The sequence below is a fragment of the Rhinatrema bivittatum genome, chromosome 3, assembly GCF_901001135.1.
Source record: "Rhinatrema bivittatum chromosome 3, aRhiBiv1.1, whole genome shotgun sequence".
Classification (NCBI taxonomy): Eukaryota; Metazoa; Chordata; class Amphibia; order Gymnophiona; family Rhinatrematidae; genus Rhinatrema; species Rhinatrema bivittatum.
In genome coordinates this window covers 479,768,114-479,790,908 of record NC_042617.1, presented here as the reverse complement: position 1 = coordinate 479,790,908, position 22,795 = coordinate 479,768,114, and the positions used below count along the sequence as shown (strand labels likewise).

At 44.5% G+C, this 22,795-nt stretch overlaps 1 protein-coding gene across 1 annotated transcript in view; it reads left to right on the top strand.

Annotated features, from left to right (window-relative positions):
* The window catches only part of ATAD2B (ATPase family AAA domain containing 2B), a 610,472-nt gene that overhangs the window by 517,294 nt on the left and 70,383 nt on the right, over nucleotides 1-22,795 (top strand). Inside the window, exon 24 of the mRNA XM_029596002.1 lies at nucleotides 19,478-19,615. Coding sequence (XP_029451862.1) covers nucleotides 19,478-19,615 — 138 coding nt within the window. The remainder of the gene's footprint in view (nucleotides 1-19,477; nucleotides 19,616-22,795) is intronic.

Below are 22,795 nucleotides of genomic sequence, written 5' to 3'. Positions count from 1 at the left end.
AAACCAATTATGTCCCTAAAAATTGAAGAACTATAACAGGGCCTTCTGTTTTATCATGAGCTAGTGGCACTCCCAGCTCTTCTCTGGCTTCCTGGAACATTTGTAAAAAGAAAAGAAATGCGCATCATCCATATCCCACGGCCCAACAAAGAGAAAATCGTCAAGGTAATGCATGATGTTCTCCAGCCCTGCCTTCTGCGTAGTAACCCAGTGTAGAAAGGAACTGAATAGCTCAAAATAAGTGCAAGAAACCAAACACCCCATTGGTATGCACTTGTCCAAATAATACATTCTGCAAAACTTGAAACCTAACAGTGGGAGGAAGTTTTCTGGGTGCACGGACAAGAGCTGAAATACCGACTCAATGTCTACTTTTGCCATCAAAGCTCCCCTGCTGCATTCCTATATTAAAGTTATTGTACTGTCGAATGATGCATACTGAATGGTACATGCCTCTAATGGTAGTCTGTCATTCAATGATGTGCCATGGGGTTGTGACAAACTCTGTATGAACCTGAATTTGCCTGGTTCTTTTTCTGGTATAACTGCTAGTGGCGACAGCATCATCTTGTCAAATGGTGGATGCTGGAATGGGCCATCCATCCTGCTCAAGGTCAAATCAACTTCCAGTTTCTGCCAAACAATGTCTGTGAGTTTGACCACCAAGGATGCGTTGTTCAGATTGGTATCATAGATTGGATCCTGAAAAGGGATTCTAAACCCTTCGCAGAAACCGTTCTCCAGTTTGGTAGCTTTTCTTTTCTTTGGGTAGCTTCTCAACTAGATGATCAAAGCAGTGACATTCATGGAAGATGGAGTTTTGCGAAACTTAGTATGGCCATCTTGTTCTAGTAGATCTCCCAGCTGAGTGGTTCTTTGTGCACTTGCTTGCAGGGTGTGGGTTGGAGCAAACCAAACAGACATGTCAAAATTTGCAGTCCTTAAAACTGCAGGATGCTTTGTTATATCGCCAGCAAGTGCCACCAATCGTTGCGAAGACTGACTATGCCGCATGTGCTGCCTGTTGACCTATTTTTTGCGGAGGTCGCACCCTTTGACCTGCCTCTGACGCCCACAAGTAACCATGGAAAGGGGCATTGGCCTAGGTCCCCTAAACCCCCTGTTGCCTCCTGCATATGCTGTGCTGCTCTATTTAGGCCCTGCTCCTGCCTCGCGCCTCACGCTTCCTGATGACAAGCCATTGTCTACTGCATGATTGCTCCCTTAATTTTGGTGCTGACTCTGGAGGTTGGGCATGCATGCTTTCTGTATGCCCTGTCTGTCCTTGCTACTGTTGCGTGTGCTGACTGGGCCCTGCCTCACTATGAGTCTTTGCCTTTGCCAATCTCATGTTCATGCTCTACCCAGGTGCCTGCGCCTCGTCGTTCTTCTGACATACCTCCTTTTGTCTCCCTCTCAGGCCTCTCCCATCACAACTTGGAAGGGGGCGGGGGTACAGTACCTGGCTCCTGAACATAAAAGATCGACTTTGGATAGCTTCGCCATGTTCTGCTTCCCCTGCATCTGTTTTCCATCAGACTGGCTACGTGTGCCTGCACCCTCTTTACAATAAGCAGGTCTCCTCCCCCCCCCCCCCCCCCCTCCCCGGTTTGGTGACTGCTTTCGCCTGCCTGAAGACTCACCGAATTCATGTCGTGCTACTGTCCCATCATGCTCCCACCTTTCACCACACGTGTGCTTACGATTGAGCTTCCCCACTACAGTGCAGTAGCATGTCCTCCATTTGGTCTTGAAGCCTCTCCCGATCGCATGCAATATGCTGGAGGGATGGGATGCAACATGCTGGGTGGATGGTGATGCCTCACTGCACGGACATGAACTATCCCAGTACTGACCGGCAATAAAAGGGAAATGTCGCTGCTCAGCCGCCATATTTCAAAGTTGGTCAGTGTCATCACCCCTCCCCAATGATCTGACCCCTCCCCTTCCCCCAATGTCACAGACAATCCATCGCAGGAAAACGGGGGCCAGCCACGCAATGCCTACCCCAGACACTAGGAGCCTGCACGTTGCAGGGGTGTGCCCGCCCGCCATGTTAAGTGAGTGCATCCGGGCACCTGTCCCAGGCCCTCATTTTTATTGGAAACACTACTAATCATCCTCCAAAAGGGATCATTTATTATCCCCTTTCATCAGGAAATACTGCTCCATCAAGTCTATCATAACAGAAAATGAGGGGTGAGGAACATACTATAAGTTTTTTTGATACTCAGGATCACTGGATTCTGGCCCATCCTAGATGTAATAGCCTTGAATCAATATCTCTTGAAGGAGAAGTTCAAGATTTCAGTATAAGATCATGTTGTAAGTTCAAGTTGCTAGGTTTGTCTTTTAAAATATTGAATGGGAGCTGTCCACCTCATGTGCAAGGCCAGTTGTTGTGGAGAACATCAAACAGTTCGTAAATTTCACAGCATCAATTTCAGTTACAACTACCATTGGTTAAAGCATTACAACATATTTAGGCCCCTGATTAGAGCTTTTTCCATGACAATTCCTTAGATGTGGCATGTTTCCACTGAAGAGCAGGGAGGAACATGATTTACTAAAATTTCTGAAAAAATTGAAGACCTGGCTGATGCTTACTGAGGAGAATTAATATTCTTTTTCTGGAAGTTCATTGTGCTGTATTGCTGAGAAGATTGATTGTTTTTATTGCTTTACTGTGAATTGTGATCCCTTGCTGAACACTGCTTTGGACAACTTATTTAGCTGGGAAAGCGGTTTGTAAATCACTAGCTGTACCCAGCCACGCTTGCAGTGGCAGAGCCAGGTTAAGTGGAAAAGAAAGAAAAGAGAATGGGGATAACCGCCCCCTGCCCCCACCCCCCCGAACATGGACGCAAGAACATCCCCACGCCCCCCTGCAGGCCCGCCGATACCTGTCAAAAATGGTAGTCGGTGGAGCGGGCGTTCGTTCCGGCATGGAAGTATTAGCGCCGGGCCCTTGGCAGCCAGCACTGAAACTGTCTCCGACGGCTGTTAGAACTTACTCTGTCAGTGGGGTGGAGCAATGGGAGCGGTCGTCTCGCTCAGATAGTAAGGGCGAAGGTGCCCGGTTGCCAGTCCAGAAAATGGCGTCGACGGGCCCTCGCCCTTACTATGTCACATGGGCTACTGCCACCATTGGCGTTCCCGAGTGTCCTAGTAAGGGACAGAGCCGTCGGCGCCATTTTGATTGCTGGCAGCCGACGGCCGTAGTGTATGCGATGTGTCACGGAGCGGTGTTGCCCCCCCCAGCTGGAGCAGCCCGAACTATTCTGCCGTTTTGCGTGCGTTCTGAGGGTGTGGGCAGTAAGTAGAAAAGTCATGGGTGTGGGGGGTGTGAGGAGGGTGTTTGTGTGTGAGTTCGTAGGGTGTGGGAATTGCAAACATGTGGCATGTGAGTGGCCTCCCGGTGTAGCATGCTGGAATTTTGTGGGTTTTTGTGTGTTTTGGGAGGGTATGTGAAGTAAGTACAATTGGCATGTGTGCAGGGGGGGTGGTGAGGAGGGTGGATTTGTGTCTGGTTGGAGGGTGTATGAATCCCAAACATTGGTCACGTGTGTGTGGGGTGTGAGCGTTTGTGCAAGGTGTAAGACCTTGTGCTTACGTCCAGCAGATGTCGCTGTTTTGTGGAACCAAAATTTTAAAACTTTTTTACCAGCCCCCGGTGTGACATATATGTAACGTAAGTGTAGAATAACCTTGCCGTATGTGAGGTGAAGCTTGTGTCCAAATTTGAAAGCAATCGGTTCACGCGTTGCTGTGGCTGAGCCTGGTTAAGTTGAAAAAACAGAACAGAGCAGTAAAGGTTATAGTTTGTGTGTTTTGTTTTGTTTTTTGTACCCCAAATGAACAGCACCAGCAAAGAATAGTTTAAATAGGCAAGCACACCTTCCTGGGCCCCCCCCCCCCCAACCCGGCGAAATAAAGCAACCCACACTACAGCCCCCCTCTTGGGAGATGTGGAGAATGAGTGGCCCCCCCCTGTGAAAAACTTGCGGCGGAAAATAAGAACGGTCCCCCACCATGCTCCTCCCCGGCTACCTGTGTAAACTGCCAGCCGGTGGCGAGGGTGTGTGCTAGGGTTTGTTCCGCCGGCTGCCATGTCGCAAAACTTCACCGGTGAAAGATGTGCGTCAGGATTCCTGACCTAGTAAGGGCAAATGTCCGCTGAGGATATGGCGCCGACGGGCTCTTGCCCTTACTATGTCACATGGTGTACCGACGTCATTGTTGTCTCCGTATAGCATAGTAAGGGCAAGGTCCGCCGGCGCCATTTTGGTTGCTGGCATCCGGCCCTACTGAATGCGATGTGTCCCGGACCGTTCCTGTGGTGCCGGCGGAGAAGCACAGACTTGTTTCAGGTGTAGTGTGTGATCGGAGTGCAGTGCGTGGGTGGGTGGAAGAGGGTACTTTCATTTAAATTCGGAGGGTGTGTGAAATGCGTGGCTTCCCAATGTAGCAGCCAGGAATCCGTGTTTTGGTGTGTTTTGGGAGGGTGGGTGAAGTAAGTGACATTGGCAGGCGTGTGGGTGGGGGTGTGTGGTGTGATGAGTGTGGATTTCTGTGTGTTATGAGGGAGTGTGAATGAAAGACAATAGCCCTGTGTGGGGGTGGGGTGTGGTGTGTGAGTGTGTGTGAAAGGTGTAAGAGGTTGCGCTTGCGCTGACGGCCACCAGATGTCGCTGTTTTGTGTAAGCAATTTTTAAATTTGTATTACTTGTCACAGGTGTGACCTATATGTAATGTAAGTGTATAAGATCCTTCCCGTATGGGAAGTGAATGTTGTGTGCAAATTTGAACGCATTCGGTTAAGCGGTTGGCGAGATTAGCAACGACGTACAAACTATTTAACATTTTTATTTATATAGATTTTAAATAAAATAAAGGAGACTGGCTATAGTCTCTGAATCTCAAGGATGTGTTCACCCACATAGAGATACATTCCATTCACAGGAAATATCAGATTTGTAGTAGGGGAACACTACTTCCAGCACTGCATAATGCCATTTGGCCTAGTATATGCATCACTAGTATTTACAGAATGTCTAGCTGTTGTCGTAGCATTTCTATGCAGATTGGGAGTTCATGAATTCCTCCATTTGAACGATTGGCTGGTCAAGAGAATATCATAAGCATAGAAGAACAATGCACATCATCATCCTGATGTTAAAGTTGCCAGAGTTCATTATAAACTAAGCCGTATCATTTTTATTTATGTTTTAGATACTCTGCTAGATGCAACTTATGCAAAAGCTTTTCTCCCCAACAGCAAGATCATTGAATAAATGTCCACAGTAAAAGATGTTGTTCAGCTTGAGACAAACTAAGAATGATGGGTCATATCAACAGTTCATGTCACCCCATGGCACTTTTCCATATGAGAAAAGCCCAATGAACAAATAAATATGACAGCAGAAAGAGACCACATGCATTTATCTAGTCTGCTCATTCATAACCACAGTCCCTACTACTTCCTTAGAGATCTCCTGTGCCATGGATCTTAAAGTCTACAGGGACTCAAGTTACTTAGGGACTGAAGGAATGCATCTCTGTCAGGCATCAGCTCAGAGATTCCTTGTCTTGGTGGGTCACCTATTCTGATCTAGACAAGGGCTTGTCTTTCCAAGTTGCTCCTTATCAAATTTATGACAAAAGATATATCTGTCCTGGATTGAGAAACTCATATTTGAGGGCTTCACAACCCAGTCTGTTCAGGAAAAATATTACCAGAGTTTCCTGGAGCTACAGGCAGTAGTGACCCTAAAAACTTCGAGGCCAGATAGACAATCAGGTAGCTATGTTCTACCTCAGTGAGCAGGGAGGAATAAGCTTCCCCTTCTATGTCAGATAACTTGTCAGTGCGAAACTGTGCCATTGCTCACTGGATGTCCCTAAGTACCACATAGTTGGCAGGGAAAGAAACTTCCTGCTAGGTTGGATCCATGACCCCCTTTAAGATGAGTTCTCTCAATAGTCCTTTTTGCAGACTCTCTGAACAGGAAGTTCTAGAGCTTCTGTTCCAGAAGAGGAGCCAGAGGGCAGGCCCTTCAGAGGGGGACTGGTCTTCTATATGCATATCCTCTGATACTCCTGGTAGTAAAGACCTTAGTAAAACTCAGAATAGACCAAGGAACTGTGATTATCATACCCCCTTTATGGCCAAGACTGATCTGGTTCCCATTCCTTTTAGAGTTATTCATCAAGTGATCAGTTCGGTTGGGGGATTTCCCAAACTCTGATTATATATAGTTCAGGAATGCTGTTTCATCCCAGCATTGTCTCTTTTCCTCACAGCCTGGATATTCACAGCAATGGAGTTTTTATTTACTGCACTCTGATCTGTTGTCTCAAGTTCTAGGAGGGATTCCACTAGAATATCCTATAGGTTTAAATGGAAGCAATTTGCCATCTCGTGTGAGGGCAAGACCCTAGATCCCTTCTCTTGATCCACACAAAAAACTGCTTGAATACCTTCTATATTGTTTCAAATCTGGCTTTAAAACCAACTCTGAGGGTTCATCTCAGAGTGATTGGTGCTTATCACTACCATGTAGAAGCCTTTAGTTGTCAGATTAATTATGGGCTTGCTTTGGTTAGTTTCCAGCTGTGACATGGTACCTTAATGTGGTTTTATCTAGCTAGTGAAAGCCCTTTTTGAGCCTTAGCTTTTGTGAGCTCAAGTACTTAATCTGGAAGGTCATACCTACAAAGATAGTGTGCTCCCAGTGACTTATCCACCTTAACACTAGATTCCATCACAACACCGTATAGCTACATATTGTTACTGTTCAGTGCTCCTCCGAATCTGTTGCTTTCGACTGGGCTGGCGGCCGCATTCCCCAGCTGCAGCGAGCTTCGACGCACACTGCGTCAGGTCTCCTCCCTCCACGGCACGTCATCGCCTTCTCTGGAAGTTCCCACGCTAGCGCGGGAACTGGGACTATTTAAACGCAACCCTTCAGCACAGCATTGCCTTGGCTACAGGCGTGTTTGTGCTGGTGCTGCTCCTCAGATTCACTTGCTATCTCTCTGACTGGATTGTGCCTTGGACCTTCTCTTGCTTGCTGCCTGTCTCTCCAACCTGGATTATGCCTTGAACCTTCTCTTGTTGCCTACCTCTCTGACCCAGATTGTGCCTTGGAACTTCTCTTGCTTGCTGCCTGCCTCTCTGACCTGGATTGTGCTCTGGACCTTCTCTTATTGGCTGCCTGCCTCTGGGGACCAAATTGCGCCCTTGACCCCCTACCGGCTGCCTACCATGGTCCGGGTTCAAGCCAGGGTAAGACTGTTACACTATCATTCAGTCCACTATTACAATTGTAGCAGTTAGCCGAGGCCGTGGACCCATTAGACTTAACAGCCTTACAGGCCATTCCCGGACTGACTTCATGTGTACAACAACAGCAAGGAGTGCTGGACCAAGTGATTGGGGTTCTGGAAAGATTGGCCACTCGTATGGATGCCCTGGCCGTCGCACCGCCAGTGGCCGCGGCTTCTGTCACACCATCTCCTCCTGTTCTGTGACTTCCACCTCCTCCACGTTTCGATGGAAATCCCCAGCAGTGCCGGAGGTTCATAATCAATGTCGCATGCATTTCTCCCTTCAATCTTCACTGTTCCCCACAGAAAAAACCAAAGTCACATTCATCTTATCATTATTAGAAGGACCAGCCTTGGCATGGGCATCACCCCTTTGGGAACAAGATGATCCTCTATTAAATAATGTGGACCGTTTCCTGAAAGACTTTTGCTTAATTTTCGATGAGCCAGGCCGATCTGCCTCCGCAGCTTCAGACCTACTTCAGATCCGACAAGGGCCCTGCTCTGTGGGGGAGAGTATGTTATCCAGTTTTGAACTCTTGCTGCCGAACTCTGCTGGGGTGAAGATAGTCTCACAGCTGTCAGAAGCCATTAAGGACGAGTTAGCCGCTCGAGAACCACCAGAGTCCTTAGAGGAATTGATATGTCTGGCTATTCATCTAGACCTTCGTTTTTAGGAGAGGTCCCGGGAATGGGCAGCTCAACAACCCATTCGACTTGCACCAGCCTTTCAGCGACCATTTGTGGTTCCCAAGACTCTGGAGGCTCAGCTCAGTATTGCCAAACCTATGCAGATTGACCGATTCCAGATCTTGCCCAAAGAGCTGCACCGTCGAAGGCAGAATAATCTCTGCCTATTGTGCCGGAACAGGTCATTTCGCCAATAAATGCCCAAACAAGTCGAGAAACACCTGGGCCTAGGACTGGTGGGAGAGCCTCCCTAGATCATGCTACTTCCTCTCTGCAAATCTTGATTCCAGTAACCTTACCTACTGATGGAGGTTCCATTCATCTCCAGGCATTCTTGGATTCTGGTGCTGCTGGTAATTTCATAGAAGGAAGCCTCATCCGTCAATATCAACTTCCCACAGAACTCTTGAAAACACTGCTTACAGTCTCTTCGGTATCTGGACAGCCTTTTGGAAATAAAATTATGCTTGTCACCAAGCCTATTAAAATGACTACGGGGCTGTTTCACCTAGAGACTATTCAATTCCATATGCTTCCTTCCGCTGTTAATCAGGTGATTTTTGGATTATCCTGGTTAAGGCTGCATCAATCCCGGCTGGACTGGGGATCATTGCAGCTAGCAAGTTGGCATTCCTACTGCCATCAAAACTGCCTAATTCCAGTGAAACTACCTAAGCCTCTGGGCTACCTCACCAGTATGCTGACTTTGCAGATATTTTCAGCAAGCAAGAAATGGAAGTTTTATCATCACATCGGACCTATGACTGTGGAATAGATTTACTCCCAGGAAGATCTCCACCCAGGGACAGAGTCTACACATTATCAGGACCTGAGTCGGAGGCCATGGCTTAGTATATTCAAGAGAATCTGGCTCGAGGATTTATTAGACCCTCCTCTTCTCCAGCAGGAGCCAGATTCTTTCGGGACCTTCTTTATTCTCACGTTCTGGTTTATGTACGGCAAGTTCTCCAGTGCCTCCGAGAGAACAGATTGTATGCTAAAGGTTTAAAGCCCGGCTGGGCTTTAAACCTTCGCGCGGCAGGCGCCATTTCCTCTTCTTTGCCGATCCCGGCCGCGACCGAAGACCTGCGCAACCGGCGCCGGAGCCCCGCCAGGGGAAGGTCAGGTCAGTGCTCGCCCTCCTCACCCGGGGGGCCCCAACGCCAGCCGCGCACCGAGGCCCTAAACCTACTAAAGAAAAGAAAAAAAACGAGTGAAACGCGCCAAGGCCCGCCCACCCAAAAGCCTCCAGCCAATCAGCAACAGCCCGGCTGGGCTTTAAACCCATGCCCTGCTAGGTGTTGTGCGCTGAGCATCGCGCGCCAGAGGCGCGCGACAAAGGGGCCTGCCCCTTTGTGCGCCCCTTTGTTCAGCCCCTGAAGTCAGGCCCTATTCATTCATCTTATCCTGCCACTCTTCTTACTCAAGATCAAATTATCAAAGAACTCATCAGCTTTTACTTTAATGCCCTTCAGGCTTCCAGTTCCCTGCAATCCCAACCACAACACCAGACATCACACAAAGACACCACTCAACCTACCAACACAACAGGATGCACCTATTCCCTATACCCACTATCCCTTATACACCCAAACTCACTGCCAACAAACCCAGGATTCTAGGCATCCGACACCAGAGATTGATTCCAATTATGATCTCCCCAATCTCTCAAATGCTAGGATTCACACTATTCACGCTTACTCTATTCAACGCCCAGTCGATCACAAAAAAACTCCACCTACTCAATGACCACCTGACAGACAACAACCCTGACATTTGCGCCATTACTGAAACATGGCTGAAACCCACAGACACAGTCTTATTAAACCAGCTCCCCAACCATCTCTACGACGTACACTCAATCCCCAGAATCAAAAAAAGAGGTGGTGGGATCCTACTAGCCACAAAAAAGGGTCTTGGACTTTCACTACAACTATCTACTACAATAAATAACACCGAACTTGCCTTTTTCAACTCGGACCATCTACAAATAGCCTTAGACTACTCACGACCAGGAACCCTAGACACCGATCCCTCTCCATTAATTGAATTCACAGCCAAACATTTCATTCAGGATAAACCGGCTATCTTGATGGGTGACTTTAACTTACATGCTAACAGCACCTGTCAATCACACAACTGTGACATCCTACTTACAGCACTCAATCACCTAGGCTTCAAACAGATTGTCAAAGATCCCACGCACAAAGCGGGACACACACTTGACTTGATCTTTCTCAACGATGGCATAACCTCGGCTGCTAACCCTACTTGCGTCCCGGTCCTATGGTCCGACCATCACATCATCTCCGCCGAATTCCAAATTAAAGACCAGCCTCGTCCTATCTTCCCGGCAACCACCATACAATTCAGGAAACCATGCCCCTTAGACAGTCTCAGCAACCTGCTCACTAAACAGCTCGACCGACTGGATCTCACAGATGCTCCCTCAGCCATCAACTCCTGGCTCAAGATAACAAATGAGGTCGCTGATCTATCCTGTCCCTCCATCACCAAATCCTTGAAACCACCTCAAGCCAATAGACATCCGTGGTACACTCCGGAACTAAAAATCCTTAAACAAGAACTTTGGAAAAAAGAAAGCAGCTGGCGCAAGTCTCCCTCCACTGTCTCAACTCTAAACTACAAAACCCACCTCAACGCATACAGAACAGCCATCCTCAAGGCCAAAAAAGACTTCTTTGCAAAAAAAATACATAACTTCTCATTCGACTCCAAAGCCTTATTTTCATTTGTATTATCTCTAACAAAACCATCCCCACCTATCATCCCAGACGAACAAGCATCCAACAAAGCCACGGAACTAGCAATATACTTTGACAAGAAGATCACCAACCTTCTCAAGCCTATCTCTTCTCTACAGCCGACGGCAATGCCCCCCAGCTCCTCAACACCCACCAAGAAATTCAGCCTGTCATCCTTCGAAACCCCATCATCAATGGAAATCGAAATCATTCTCAATAAGCTTAAACCCTCCTCACATCCATTGGATGCCATACCCTCCAATCTTCTACTAGCTATTCCTAACACCATTTCCAAAGCATTAGCAGACATCATAAACTGCTCTTTAGCTCAAGGAAAAGTCCCAGAACAACTAAAAATAGCCATACTGAAACCCCTAATAAAAAAAACCTAACCTCTCAACGGATGACCCTGCAAACTACCGTCCAATCGCTAAGCTCCCCCTGATCTCAAGAGTGATGGAAAGATTTGTTAACAAACAACTGGCTGAGTACCTAGAGGAGAACAACATACTCTCCCCTTTCCAGTTCGGATTTAGGAAATCGCAAAACACAGAAGCGCTACTCACATCATTATCTGACACTATCCTCCTAAATCTTGAAAAAAAACAACCATATCTCCTTGCCCTTCTGGACCTATCCGCCGCATTCGACACAGTTAATCATTCCATCCTTCTCGAGCGGCTATCTGATATAGGAATTCAAGGAGAAGCTCACAGCTGGTTCCAATCATTCTTGGAGAATAGATTCTATAAAGTCAAGATCAATAATGAAGAATCAATTCCCATCAAATCAAACCGAGGAGTCTTGCAAGGATCATCTCTTTCCCCAACACTTTTTAACATTTATCTGCTACCACTCTGCCACCTACTCTCCAGCCTTAATCTAAAGCCTTATATCTTCGCTGACGACATTCAGATACTTCTTCCCATCACAGAATCCCTGCAAAAAACTTGGGCACATTGGAACAACTGCTTACAATCTATCAATACCCTGCTATCCAGCTTGAACCTCATACTCAATCATAACAAAACTGAAATCCTCATCATCTCACCAGATGAAAACCATATTCTCACCAACTCCCAAAACGCAACACAATTCGCAAAAACATACATTAACCACTCCCCATCTGTCAGAGACTTAGGGGTGCGACTCGACAATCAATTTAACCTTAAATCCTTCGTCCACAACACCACTGAAGAATGTTTTTTCAAACTTCAAGTGCTCAAAACTCTGAAACCGCTCCTTCATTTCAGCGACTTCCGATTAGTAATTCAGTCCATAATTCTGTCAAAATTAGACTACTGCAACTCCCTTCTACTAGGTCTCCCTGCCATTTCCACAAAACAGTTACAAATGTGCAGAATGCTGCGGCGAGGTTACTCACCAACTCAAATAAAAGAGCACACATCACACCAATTCTACACGGTCTTCACTGGCTTCCTATAAAATCCAGGATCACCTTCAAGACATTAATGATGATTCACAAGGACATTATGGGCATCGCCCACCTTCATCTAAACATGCAACTCCGCCCTCACACATCACAAAGACCCATCAGATACAATTACAAAGGATCATTATATGCTCCTCCGGCCAAATCCCTATTAAGAAAACGAGCACTCTCTACAGCAGGGCCCACCCTCTGGAACTCACTACCCCCGGAACTTCGCCTAGAAACATGCCTTTAAGAAACAATTAAAAACATGGCTCTTCCGGCAAGCCTTCCCAGAATCGAAGGAACACTCAAGACACCGGTCAAAAGGCAATATAGAACAATACAAATCTCTTGAACTCCCCCAAACCCCACTGCGCCTGACTACGCCTTATACGGACAATCCACAGGTTATGAAAGTCACCACTGTAGATGCTCTAGTTCATCATCTCTCGTAATGCTCAGATCTTACCATTCACCTTTGTACAATGTTACCGGATACACTCAATTATTTCACTATTTATTGTATATATTTTTTTACGGTTTTTGAACACTGTTTGACATGTTATTGATATCTATTTAATAGTCACGTTCTTATGTTCAGAAACTCTGTTTAATATTTACGTTCTCATGTTCTAAAAAACTCTGTTCTATGTAAAGCCTTAACAGCGACTGTCTTGTTCTATGGAAACCGACCTGATTTGATATGTGTATCGAGAATGTCGGTATATAAAAATTCTAAATAAATAAATTAGAAAAATGCCTGTTTCACAAGGAAGAATTACCCTCCTTGTGGGGTACATTGTCTCCCGGACTGGTTTACGCATGGATCCAGGGAAACTCAAGGCCATTGTAGAGTGACCCCAACCCAGGAGTCTCAAGGCCCTACAATGCTTTTTGGGTTTTTCCAACTATTATTGTCAGTTTATTGCAGGATACTCCACCCTTGTAGCCCCTCTGACGGCCATGACTAAGAAACGGGCCAAGCTTCGTAAATGGTCTTCTGAAGCCATTCATGCATTCCAGCGTTTAAAGGAAGCATTAAAGACCCTTGTCTACAGCGTCCTGATCCTACTAAACCTTTCAATTTGGAGGTCGAATCCTTAGCTCTAGGAGTAGGGGCAATTCTTCTGCAACCCTCGGACTCTGGGAAATTACTTACTTGTGCCTGCTTTTCTAGAAAATTTTCTCCGGCGGAAGAAATTATGCCATTGGAGATTGAGAACTCCTAGCGATTAAATCCGCTCTTGAAGAATGGCGACACCTATTAGAGGGGGCCAAGTACACAGTTACAATTTATACGGATCATAACAACCTGGCATACCTTTCACAAGCTCAACATTTGAATCCACGGCAAGCCCGCTGGGCGCTATTTTTCAGTCAATTCAACTTCAATCTATGCTTCCTACCATCAGAAAAGAATCAGCGAGCAGATGCTTTGTCTAGAAGCTTTCTGCCTGATGACACTCCCGACCCACCTTGCTATATTATTGATCCGGCTCAAATCATGCTCACCTTCGTGGTACCTCTAGGGAAGACAGTGGTACCCAGGCACCTGAGGCAGAAGGTCCTTCACTGGGATCAGGATTCCTACCTAGCGGGACATCTTGGAATAGCTCAGATGAGAAACCTTGTCTTCATTATTACTGGTGGCCCCAGTGGGAGATTGGATACCAAGAGATACATTGAATCCTGTCCCACCTGTGCAGCCAATAAGTCTCCAAAGGTGACCTTGTGGGCTATTGCAACCCTTACCCATTCCTGTTAAACAATGGACTCACATAACCACAGATTTCATTACTGATCTCCCTCCTTCCGATGGGAACACGGTCATCTGGGTTGTTGTGGATCGATTTTCAACAATGGCCCATTTTATTCCACTCCCTGGATTGCCTGTGGCTCCAGAATGGGCTCGACTGTTCATACAACACATTTTTTCCGTATTCTTGGCCTTCCCGTGAATATCATATCTGATAGAGGAGTTCAGTTTACCGCTCGATTCTGGAAGGACTTCTGTAAAACCTTCAGAATAAAACGTAACTTTTCTTCAGCTTATCACCCCCCAATCCAACGGATTAAATGAACGGATCGATCAATCTCAAGACTTTCTTACGATGTTACGTGAACGAACTCAACGCACAATAAAGCTCTGGAATTTGTTGCCAGAGGGTGTGGTTAGTGCAGTTAGTGTAGTTGGGTTCAAAATAGGTTTGGATAAGTTCTTGGAGGAGAAGTCCATTAACTGCTATTAATCAAGTTTACTTAGGGAATAGCCCCTGCTATTAATTGCATCAGTAGCATGGGATCTTCTTAGTGTTTGTGTAATTGCCAGGTTCTTGTGGCCTGGTTTGGCCTCTGTTGGAAACAGGATGCTGGGCTTGATGGACCCTTGGTCTGACCCAGCATGGCAGTTTCTTATGTTCTTATGACAGGATGGCTGGGCATCCTTATTACCTTAGGCAGAGATTTGCGATAACAATCATTTAGCTCAAGCCACCGGAACATCCCCTTTTTTCATAGTCTTTTGAAGACATCCTCGAATAACACTGCCTATTGCTATCTCCTCGTCTTTCCCGGCGATAGACCAGACCGTCCGCTCCATGACAGAGCTATGGAAAGAAACTCGTCAGTTGTTACAGCAAACCGCGACCAAGGCTAAGAGACAGGTGGATAAAAAGAGGAGGCTGGGTCCTCAACTTCGACCAGGGAATCTATTATGGTTGAGTACCTGGAATCTCAGATTATTACAAACATCTTCCCTAAAATTTGCACCCAGATTCGTTGGACCTTTCCCTATTGAAAGACAACTAGGCGAGGTCACATACAAGCTTCGCCTGCCACCCACTCTTCGGGTACACAATGACTTTCACATATCACTGCTCAAACCAGCTATCTTGTCCTGGCCATCCAGGAAATCTAAACAGACCACGTCCACTATTGTGGAGGACGACACACAATATGAAGTCGAGGAAATCTTAGATGTCAGAAGAAGATGAGGAACCTTGCAGTACCTAATTTCTTGGAAAAATTATGGGCCAGAGGAAAACTGGGAACCAGCTCGCAACATACAGGACCTGCGGTTACTTTGTGAATTCCATCAACGTTTTTCTCTCAAACCTCATCCGAAAAAACGGAGAGAGGGACCTTGTGGGGGGAGGTACTGTTACCGTTCAGCGCTCCTCCACATTTTTTGTTTCTGTCGGGGCTGGCGGCCGCTTTCCTCAGCGGCATTCCCCAGATGCAGTTTGCCTCGACGCACGCCGCGTCAGGACTCCTCCCACCGCGGCATGTCATTGCCTTCCCCGGAAGTTCCCATGCTAATGCGGGAAGTGGGACTATTTAAACACAATCCTTCAGCACAGCATTGCCTCGGCTACAGGCTTGCTTGTGTTGGTACTGCTTCTCTGATTCGCTTGCTTACCTCTATGACCGGATTGCGCCTTGGACCTTCTCTTGCTTGCTGCCTGCCTCTCCAACCCGGATTGTGCCTTGGACCTTCTCTTGCTTGCTGCCTGCCTCTCCGACCTGGATTGTGCCTTGGATCTTCTCTTGCTTGCTGCCTGTCTCTCTGACCTGGATTGTGCTCTGGACTCTTATTGGTTGCCTGCCTCTGGGGACCGGATTGTGCCCATGACTCCCTACCGGCTACCTACCATGGTCCGGGTTCAAGCCAAGGTAAGACTGTTACATTATCATTGGGTCCACTATCACGATTGTATCACATATACATCCCAAGTTCTGCCTAAAGTGGTGTAGGATTTTCACATTAATCAGTTAATATTGTTTATTTAACATATTTATATCCTGCCCATCCACCACTCTGGGCATCTTACAAACTATATTCAATTGTCCTACCAGCATTTTTCTCCAGGCCACATGTTCATAAAGGCAAGCAATTTCTGCACACTTTGGACTACAAGAGAGCTATTGCCTTCCATTTGGAATGGAGCAAAGCCCTTAAAAGTTGTACTAACTTTTTGATTCCTTTACTCAAATGGGTTTTGGGATTGCTGTTATGAAATGCACTACCTCTTATTGGGTAATGGATTGCACCATCTCCCATTGTGCCCAAGGCAGGACTGACACTAAAAGCATATGTTCATAAATTCAGATCATTGACCGCATAGGTGGACCATCTAAGGTCAGCCATCATGGAGTAGTATTTGGAAAGGTGGGATAAAAATAAAAGTTGTTATTATTATTATTATGGAGATTTACAAAGCCACAGCCTAGCGTCCTGTCCATTTATTTATATCCCTTTGCTGTTTGGACACTAATTCTCAACACTATAGTCAGTCCTCCAAGGTTTCTTTGAGAGGTAAAATGCAATTCCATTACCTCTAGGGCCCATTATCTTTCAGAAAAAAAATCATAAATATAATACCAAAATGGGTAGTGTTCAGCAAAAAATGTTAGGCTATTGTGAGGTTCTGATCATTTCTTAGCTGTTGAATAGCAACCTTTGTCCTCGGAGAAAGCACAGTTGCTTACATAATAACATACTAAATGTCAACAGAAAAAGATTCCATCTGTCCATCCAATCTACCCAGCACGTTTTTTATTTAAGGATAGTAACTGCCTTTTTGTGTAAATTACCCCTATGTCCTCTGTTACAGGTAGTAACTGCCACTCCATGCAGGCTTCCCCTAGTTAACATAGGTTACACCTTTTCTTCATTTCCATCCTTTAGCCACAACGGATCTGTGATTATTCAATGCCCTTTTGAATTCTATTACTGTTCTTGTCTTCATTACCTCCTCTGGGAGGGCATGCCAATAATCCACCACCCTTTCTGTGAAGAAGTATTTCCTAATGTTGATCCTGAGTCTACTTCCTTGGAGCTTCATATTATATCCCCTAGTTCTACTGCTTTCTTTCCATTGGAAAAGATTTGATTCCTGTGTATCATTAATTCATTTCAGGTGTTTGTATCTTATTTCTCCTGTCTTTCCTCTTGTCCAGAATATACATATTCAGGTTCTTCTGTCTCATCTCCTATGGCTTTTGATGCCTACCCAAAACCATTTTGGTTACCTTTCTCTGGACTGCTTACATCCTATCTCTATCCTTTTTGAGATAAGGTCTCCAGAACTAAACACAGTACTCTAGGTGAGGCTTCACCGAAGACCTGTACAAGGGCATTATCTTCTTTTTCTTGCTGCCTCTCTCTGTGCAGCCCTCTGGCCTTAGCCACTGCCTTATCACATAGATTCGCCATCTTCAGCTCATCAGACACTATTACCCCGAGGTCGCTTTCCCTATCCATGAACATCAGTCTTTCACCTCCCCCGTCACAGCTCCTTAGGATTTCTGCATCCAAAATGCATGACTCTACACTTCTTAGCATTGAATCCTAGCTGCCAAACCTTCAACCACTCCTTGAGTTTTCTTAAATCGCTTCTCATATTCTCTACTCCTTCAGGAATGTCTACTCTGTTGCAGATCTTAGTGTCATCTGCAAAAATACAAACTTTTATTTCTAACCTATCCACAATATCACTCACAAAGATACTGAACAGAACCAGCCTGAGACTGATCCTTAAAGCCCTCCACTTATAACTCTTCTCTCTTCAGGGTAAGTTCCATTTAACACTACTTACTGTTGTCTGTCAACCAATTTGTAATCCATTCCACCTTGGGACCTACTCTGACTCTTCATTTTTTTTTAATAAACCTCTTATGTGTTATTGTATCAAAAGTTTTGCTGAAATCCAAGTAAAATACATCAAGTGCTCAACCATGATTCTAGACACCCAATAAAAAAATCCAATCAGATTCATTTGAAAGGACCTTCCCTTCATAAAACCATGTTGCCTTGGATCCAGCAACCCATGAGATTGTAGATAGTTGATTATCCTTTTCTTCAGAAGAGTCTCCATTTAATTTTTACACCACTGACATAAGGCTAACAGGCCTATAGTTTTCCAGCTTCATCCCTGCTACCATTTTTGTGAAGTGGGACCACAACTGCCCTTCTCCAATCTTGTGACATCACTCCTATCTCCAAGGATCTGTTGAATAGGTCTTTCAGCAGATCTGCCAGATCATCTTTGAGCTCCCTTAGTATCCCGGGATGCACCTCATCCGGCCCTATGGCCTTGTCCACTTTCAGTTTTGCTTGTTCCACCCAAACACTCTCCTTTGTAAATATGGTTGTACCTACCCCATCCCCCTCGTTACGCTTGCCAACCACCAGCGCTCCATCTCCATGGTCTTCTTTAATGAACACTGAGATGAAGTATTTATTTAATATTTTTGCTATTTCTTTATCTTTCTCCACCCATTACTCCATATCTCCTTTCACTCTTACAGTAACACCTCTGGCCTTTCTCCCTTTCTCTGATATATCTGAAAATTGTTTTGTCACCTAGCTTTATCTCATTGGCGAGCTTCTCTTCCACTTGAGTTTTTATCCTGATTTCTTTCCTTGTCTTTTTCAGCTTCTCCAGATAGTCTTGTTCCTCCTTTTGAGTTTCTTTGACTTTTTGAATGATGATCTTTTAGTCTTTATTTTGTCAGCCACCTCCTCTGAGAACCACATTGGTTTCATATTCCTTTTACTTTTATTACATAAAGATTTGTTGCTGTTATAGCTCCTTTCAATTTGGTCCACTATTGTTCCACTTCACCCATCTTTTCCCAGCTTTCTAGTTCCTTTTCAAGGTACATTCCTAAAGTCCATATTTTTGAAATCCAAAACCTCAATCTTCATGTGACTTTTCTGACTCTTGTACCATCTGATGATTGCTGATGCTCGGGTTGGCACCTATTCAAACATTAGAGATACTGTCTCATTTTGGTATTCTCTGAAGATGTATCTTCTCTTCACCTCTTGCAGTTGGTTCTTATACAGAACTGAGGAGGCCTCCATGTACTACTGGATTGCTGGAGATTCTGCATGTGCCTGGGAAAAGCTTTCTAGGCTTTTCTAAAGCTTTCTAGACATGCTTCATATCAATGCATCATCAATGATGTCACCCACTTGTGTGGCTTCTTATCCTCCTGTCCTTAGAGAACATCTGTTATAAGCAAACAGCTTTGCTTTTTCTAAGATTATATACCAAAGAACAAAGGTGGCAACAGCACTTGTGAGACAAACTTCTATGTTTTTAATCTAGTTTCTAGTTTTAACTTTTAGCTGTTCAGATGTAAATTAGTATTATTTATTAAGTGCTTTATCTATACTTGTGTGTCTTCTTCAAGCAGAGCAGTTTATGCAGGTTGAATTATTTAAATATCTATGCTTATCTTGTGTGTGCAGGCTTATCCGCTCCAGCAGAGCAAACAAATATTCATGGTTTGGTAGCACCAAATACTGAAATTGGAGTTGAAGAGGCATCACAGAACAAACCAGGAAATGCTCTGGATATTGGGAACAGTTCTAGCAGTAAATGTGCATGTGAGTACTTCCAGTAATTTTCTGCATTCCTATAGCAGCCTTTTAAGCTGTGATCATAGATGTACTTTATTTTTATGTGCACTGTTCAGTGGAAAATTGTTTGTTTATTTATTAGGCTTTTTTATACCGGTTTGGAACTAGCCGTCACAACAGTTTGCAAACAATAAAACTAGTACATATAATCAATAAAATAGGTAAAAAATAAAAATAAGTAAAATCATAGTAATCGGTAAGAGAAGAATGTACAGCCTCAATAAATTAACCAAGCTAAACATTAAAATACATTTTCTGATAAATAATTAAGTAAAAACTCAGTAAATACTCTAAGCTTAATAAAATGAAAAATAAATAGGGATGCTTAAAAATAATCCATAAAAGTCATTAAAACAGGTTGTGCAAAACAAGTATGGTGATAAGTTAACTGATGCCTTCTTTGTATGCCTGCTCAAATAGCCAAGTTTTAAGATGTTTTCTAAAGTGCTTCAGATGAGCCTGTAACCTAAGATCTACTGGAAGGGAATTCCATAGTCCTCTAACTGTACAGAATCACAAAAAACATACTTATTCCCTTGTAGCTTGATTAAACACCTACAATGGAATTTTAAAAGAAATGTTTCCCCAAGGACCAAAACATTTTGCTTTTTAAGAATACAAATTTTCTGGCTAAGTGAGATTCCTTCAACATCTGGAAAGATTGCAAATTCTGTGACCTAAAAAAACAGGTATCTCTTAATTGAAAGAAAAGTTGTCATCTATTTATTAGCTTTACAATTAAATGAAGCCAACAAAGTAGCTCTATCATTAATCACACATTGAGATTGTTCCAACAATTCAGAAATACTCAAACTCTCATTCAGAAACTCAACTCTTCCCAGGTTAACTTCAGGAGAATTCATACCACTGTTGAGAGATAAATAGTAAACTTTGGAGAAAGTAGGCATATTTGTGTAGGAATTTGCAAACATTCTAAATAAGTAATGCAGCATCTCCAATAGAAGAATCAAAGAACATCTTGGAAATTTTAAAAATCTCAAATTTAGCCTTATAGTAAAATTTCCAAGATTTTCAATTTTCTGAGAAAGTATCGTAACTTACTTTCATTAATCAACGAAACTTGACACTCATGCAAAATGGACAATCTATTACAGATCTCACGTATCTTGGCTAAATGCTCCTTTAATATCACAGAGTTTTCAGCTACTTAATCATTTAAAGTTTCAAGAGATGTAAGTGCAGAGTCTATATGGGAAGAAAGAGACTTTTCAAGGCTGTCCAAACCATTTTTAAAGTTTCTTCAGTAGATGGAAATGCTATCCACAGTTGGCATATGTGTCAACGCATTACTTGGCACTACCTCGTCTAGTCCTGGAACTTTCCCCAACCAGATCCCTCCTCTTACCTGGATCCACCCCAAGCCCAGGGGATGAAATGTCAGATAGCTGCACTCAGCGCAGATGGTATAAGAGGAGTGGAGGAAAAACCTCCAAACTCGTGAGGCCCCGAAATACTCTGCTATTGAAAATGAAACATTTCTAGAGTGGGCTGAGACAAGGGTGATGAAACAGAAGGCTCAGAGGGGGAAGGCACAAACATGACCTCTTCTCTTCTTCCCCATTTCTAGTCAAGGAAAATAATGGAGTCTAAGAGATGGAATTTATTTTAAGAGGCATGTCGCAGGGCAGTTGATGATGAAGGGGCAGGAGTCCCCTTCTGATGTCAGCTGGCTTAGTATTCAGACCCGGGACTCACAATCGGGCCGATACAGTAAAGTCCGCGGGAGAGCGGGCGAACGCAGGCCACTCTCCTGTGCGCGCGATTCTGTATTTAAATGAGGCCCAGCAGTAAAAACTGGCAAAAGGAGGCGCTAGGGACATTAGCGCATCCCTAGCACCTCCTTTTGGACCTGAGTGGCGGCTGTCAGTGGGTTTGACAGCCGACACTCAATTTTGCCGGCGTCTGTTCTCGAGCCCGCTGACAGCCACAGGCTCGGAAACCGGACGACGGCAAAATTGGGCGTCCGGTTTTCGACCCGACAGCTGCGGGCCAACTTCAAATTTTTTCTTTTCTTTTCTTTTTTTTTTTTTTTATCCTTTGGGACCTCCGATTTAGTATCGTCATGGGTGCCTGGTGCCCGAAAAAATTAGCGCCTACCTTTGGATAGGCACTAATTTCTGAAAGCAAAATGTGCGGCTTGGCGGCACATTTTGTTTTCTGAATCGCGCAGGAATACCTAATAGGCCATCAACATGCATTTGCATGTTGCGGGCGCTATTAGGTTCGGGGGATTGGACGCGCATTTTCAGCCCCTTACTGAATAAGGGGTAACGCTAGCACGTCGAAAACGTGCGTCCAATGGCGGGTTAACAGTGCGCTCCATCAGAGCGCACTGTACTGTACTGTATCGGCCCGATTGCTAGTAAAGCTCCAACTCCCAAAGAACACTGCAGGGCAGGTGATTATGAAGGGGTGGGAATCCCCTTCTGATGATGTCAGCTGGCTTAGCGTTCCTTTGCCCCGGGATTCACGCCCCTGGTAAAGTTCCAACTCCTTTTTATCAAAATGTTGGTCATCTTCCTCTCGCTCATTAAAATAATTAATTTAAAAAAAAACAAAAAACCTCCAAAACACAACAGAATTATGTGATTTTTTAACCGATAAATGACCAAAATATATTCAAAATGTATGAGAGTTGCTTGTTTTAATTTATTTTATTTAATCTGCTTTTTCAGGCATTTCAAAGCAGATTACATTTTTCATTGTATTACCTGTTTAGGATTATAGATTGTGCTGGCTACAAATTTTTTTAAATAAATGAATTTTGTTTTCTCTTCCATTTTATCAGCTTATGACCTGATCACGAATTTTCTTGTTGAACACATTGACATACTTAACATTAGCCAGTGCTACCAGTTATCACAAAAATCATCAGGCAGGATACTTTTCTATAAATTGGAGATGTTGGTAACATAATCATCAAAGAAAGATCCTCCAGGATCTCTGTTGTTTTTACAGTTGTTTAACACACATTTCATAGGCTAATGGACCCCATTTATAAGTGTAAGTGCTCCAACTTTACCCCTTTGCTCCCTCAGAGATGACAGTTCAAGGCAAATATTTATACATAATTATTGCGAGTGAGTTTTTTGAATGCTGGAGCCACATGTAAAGTGCACAAATTTG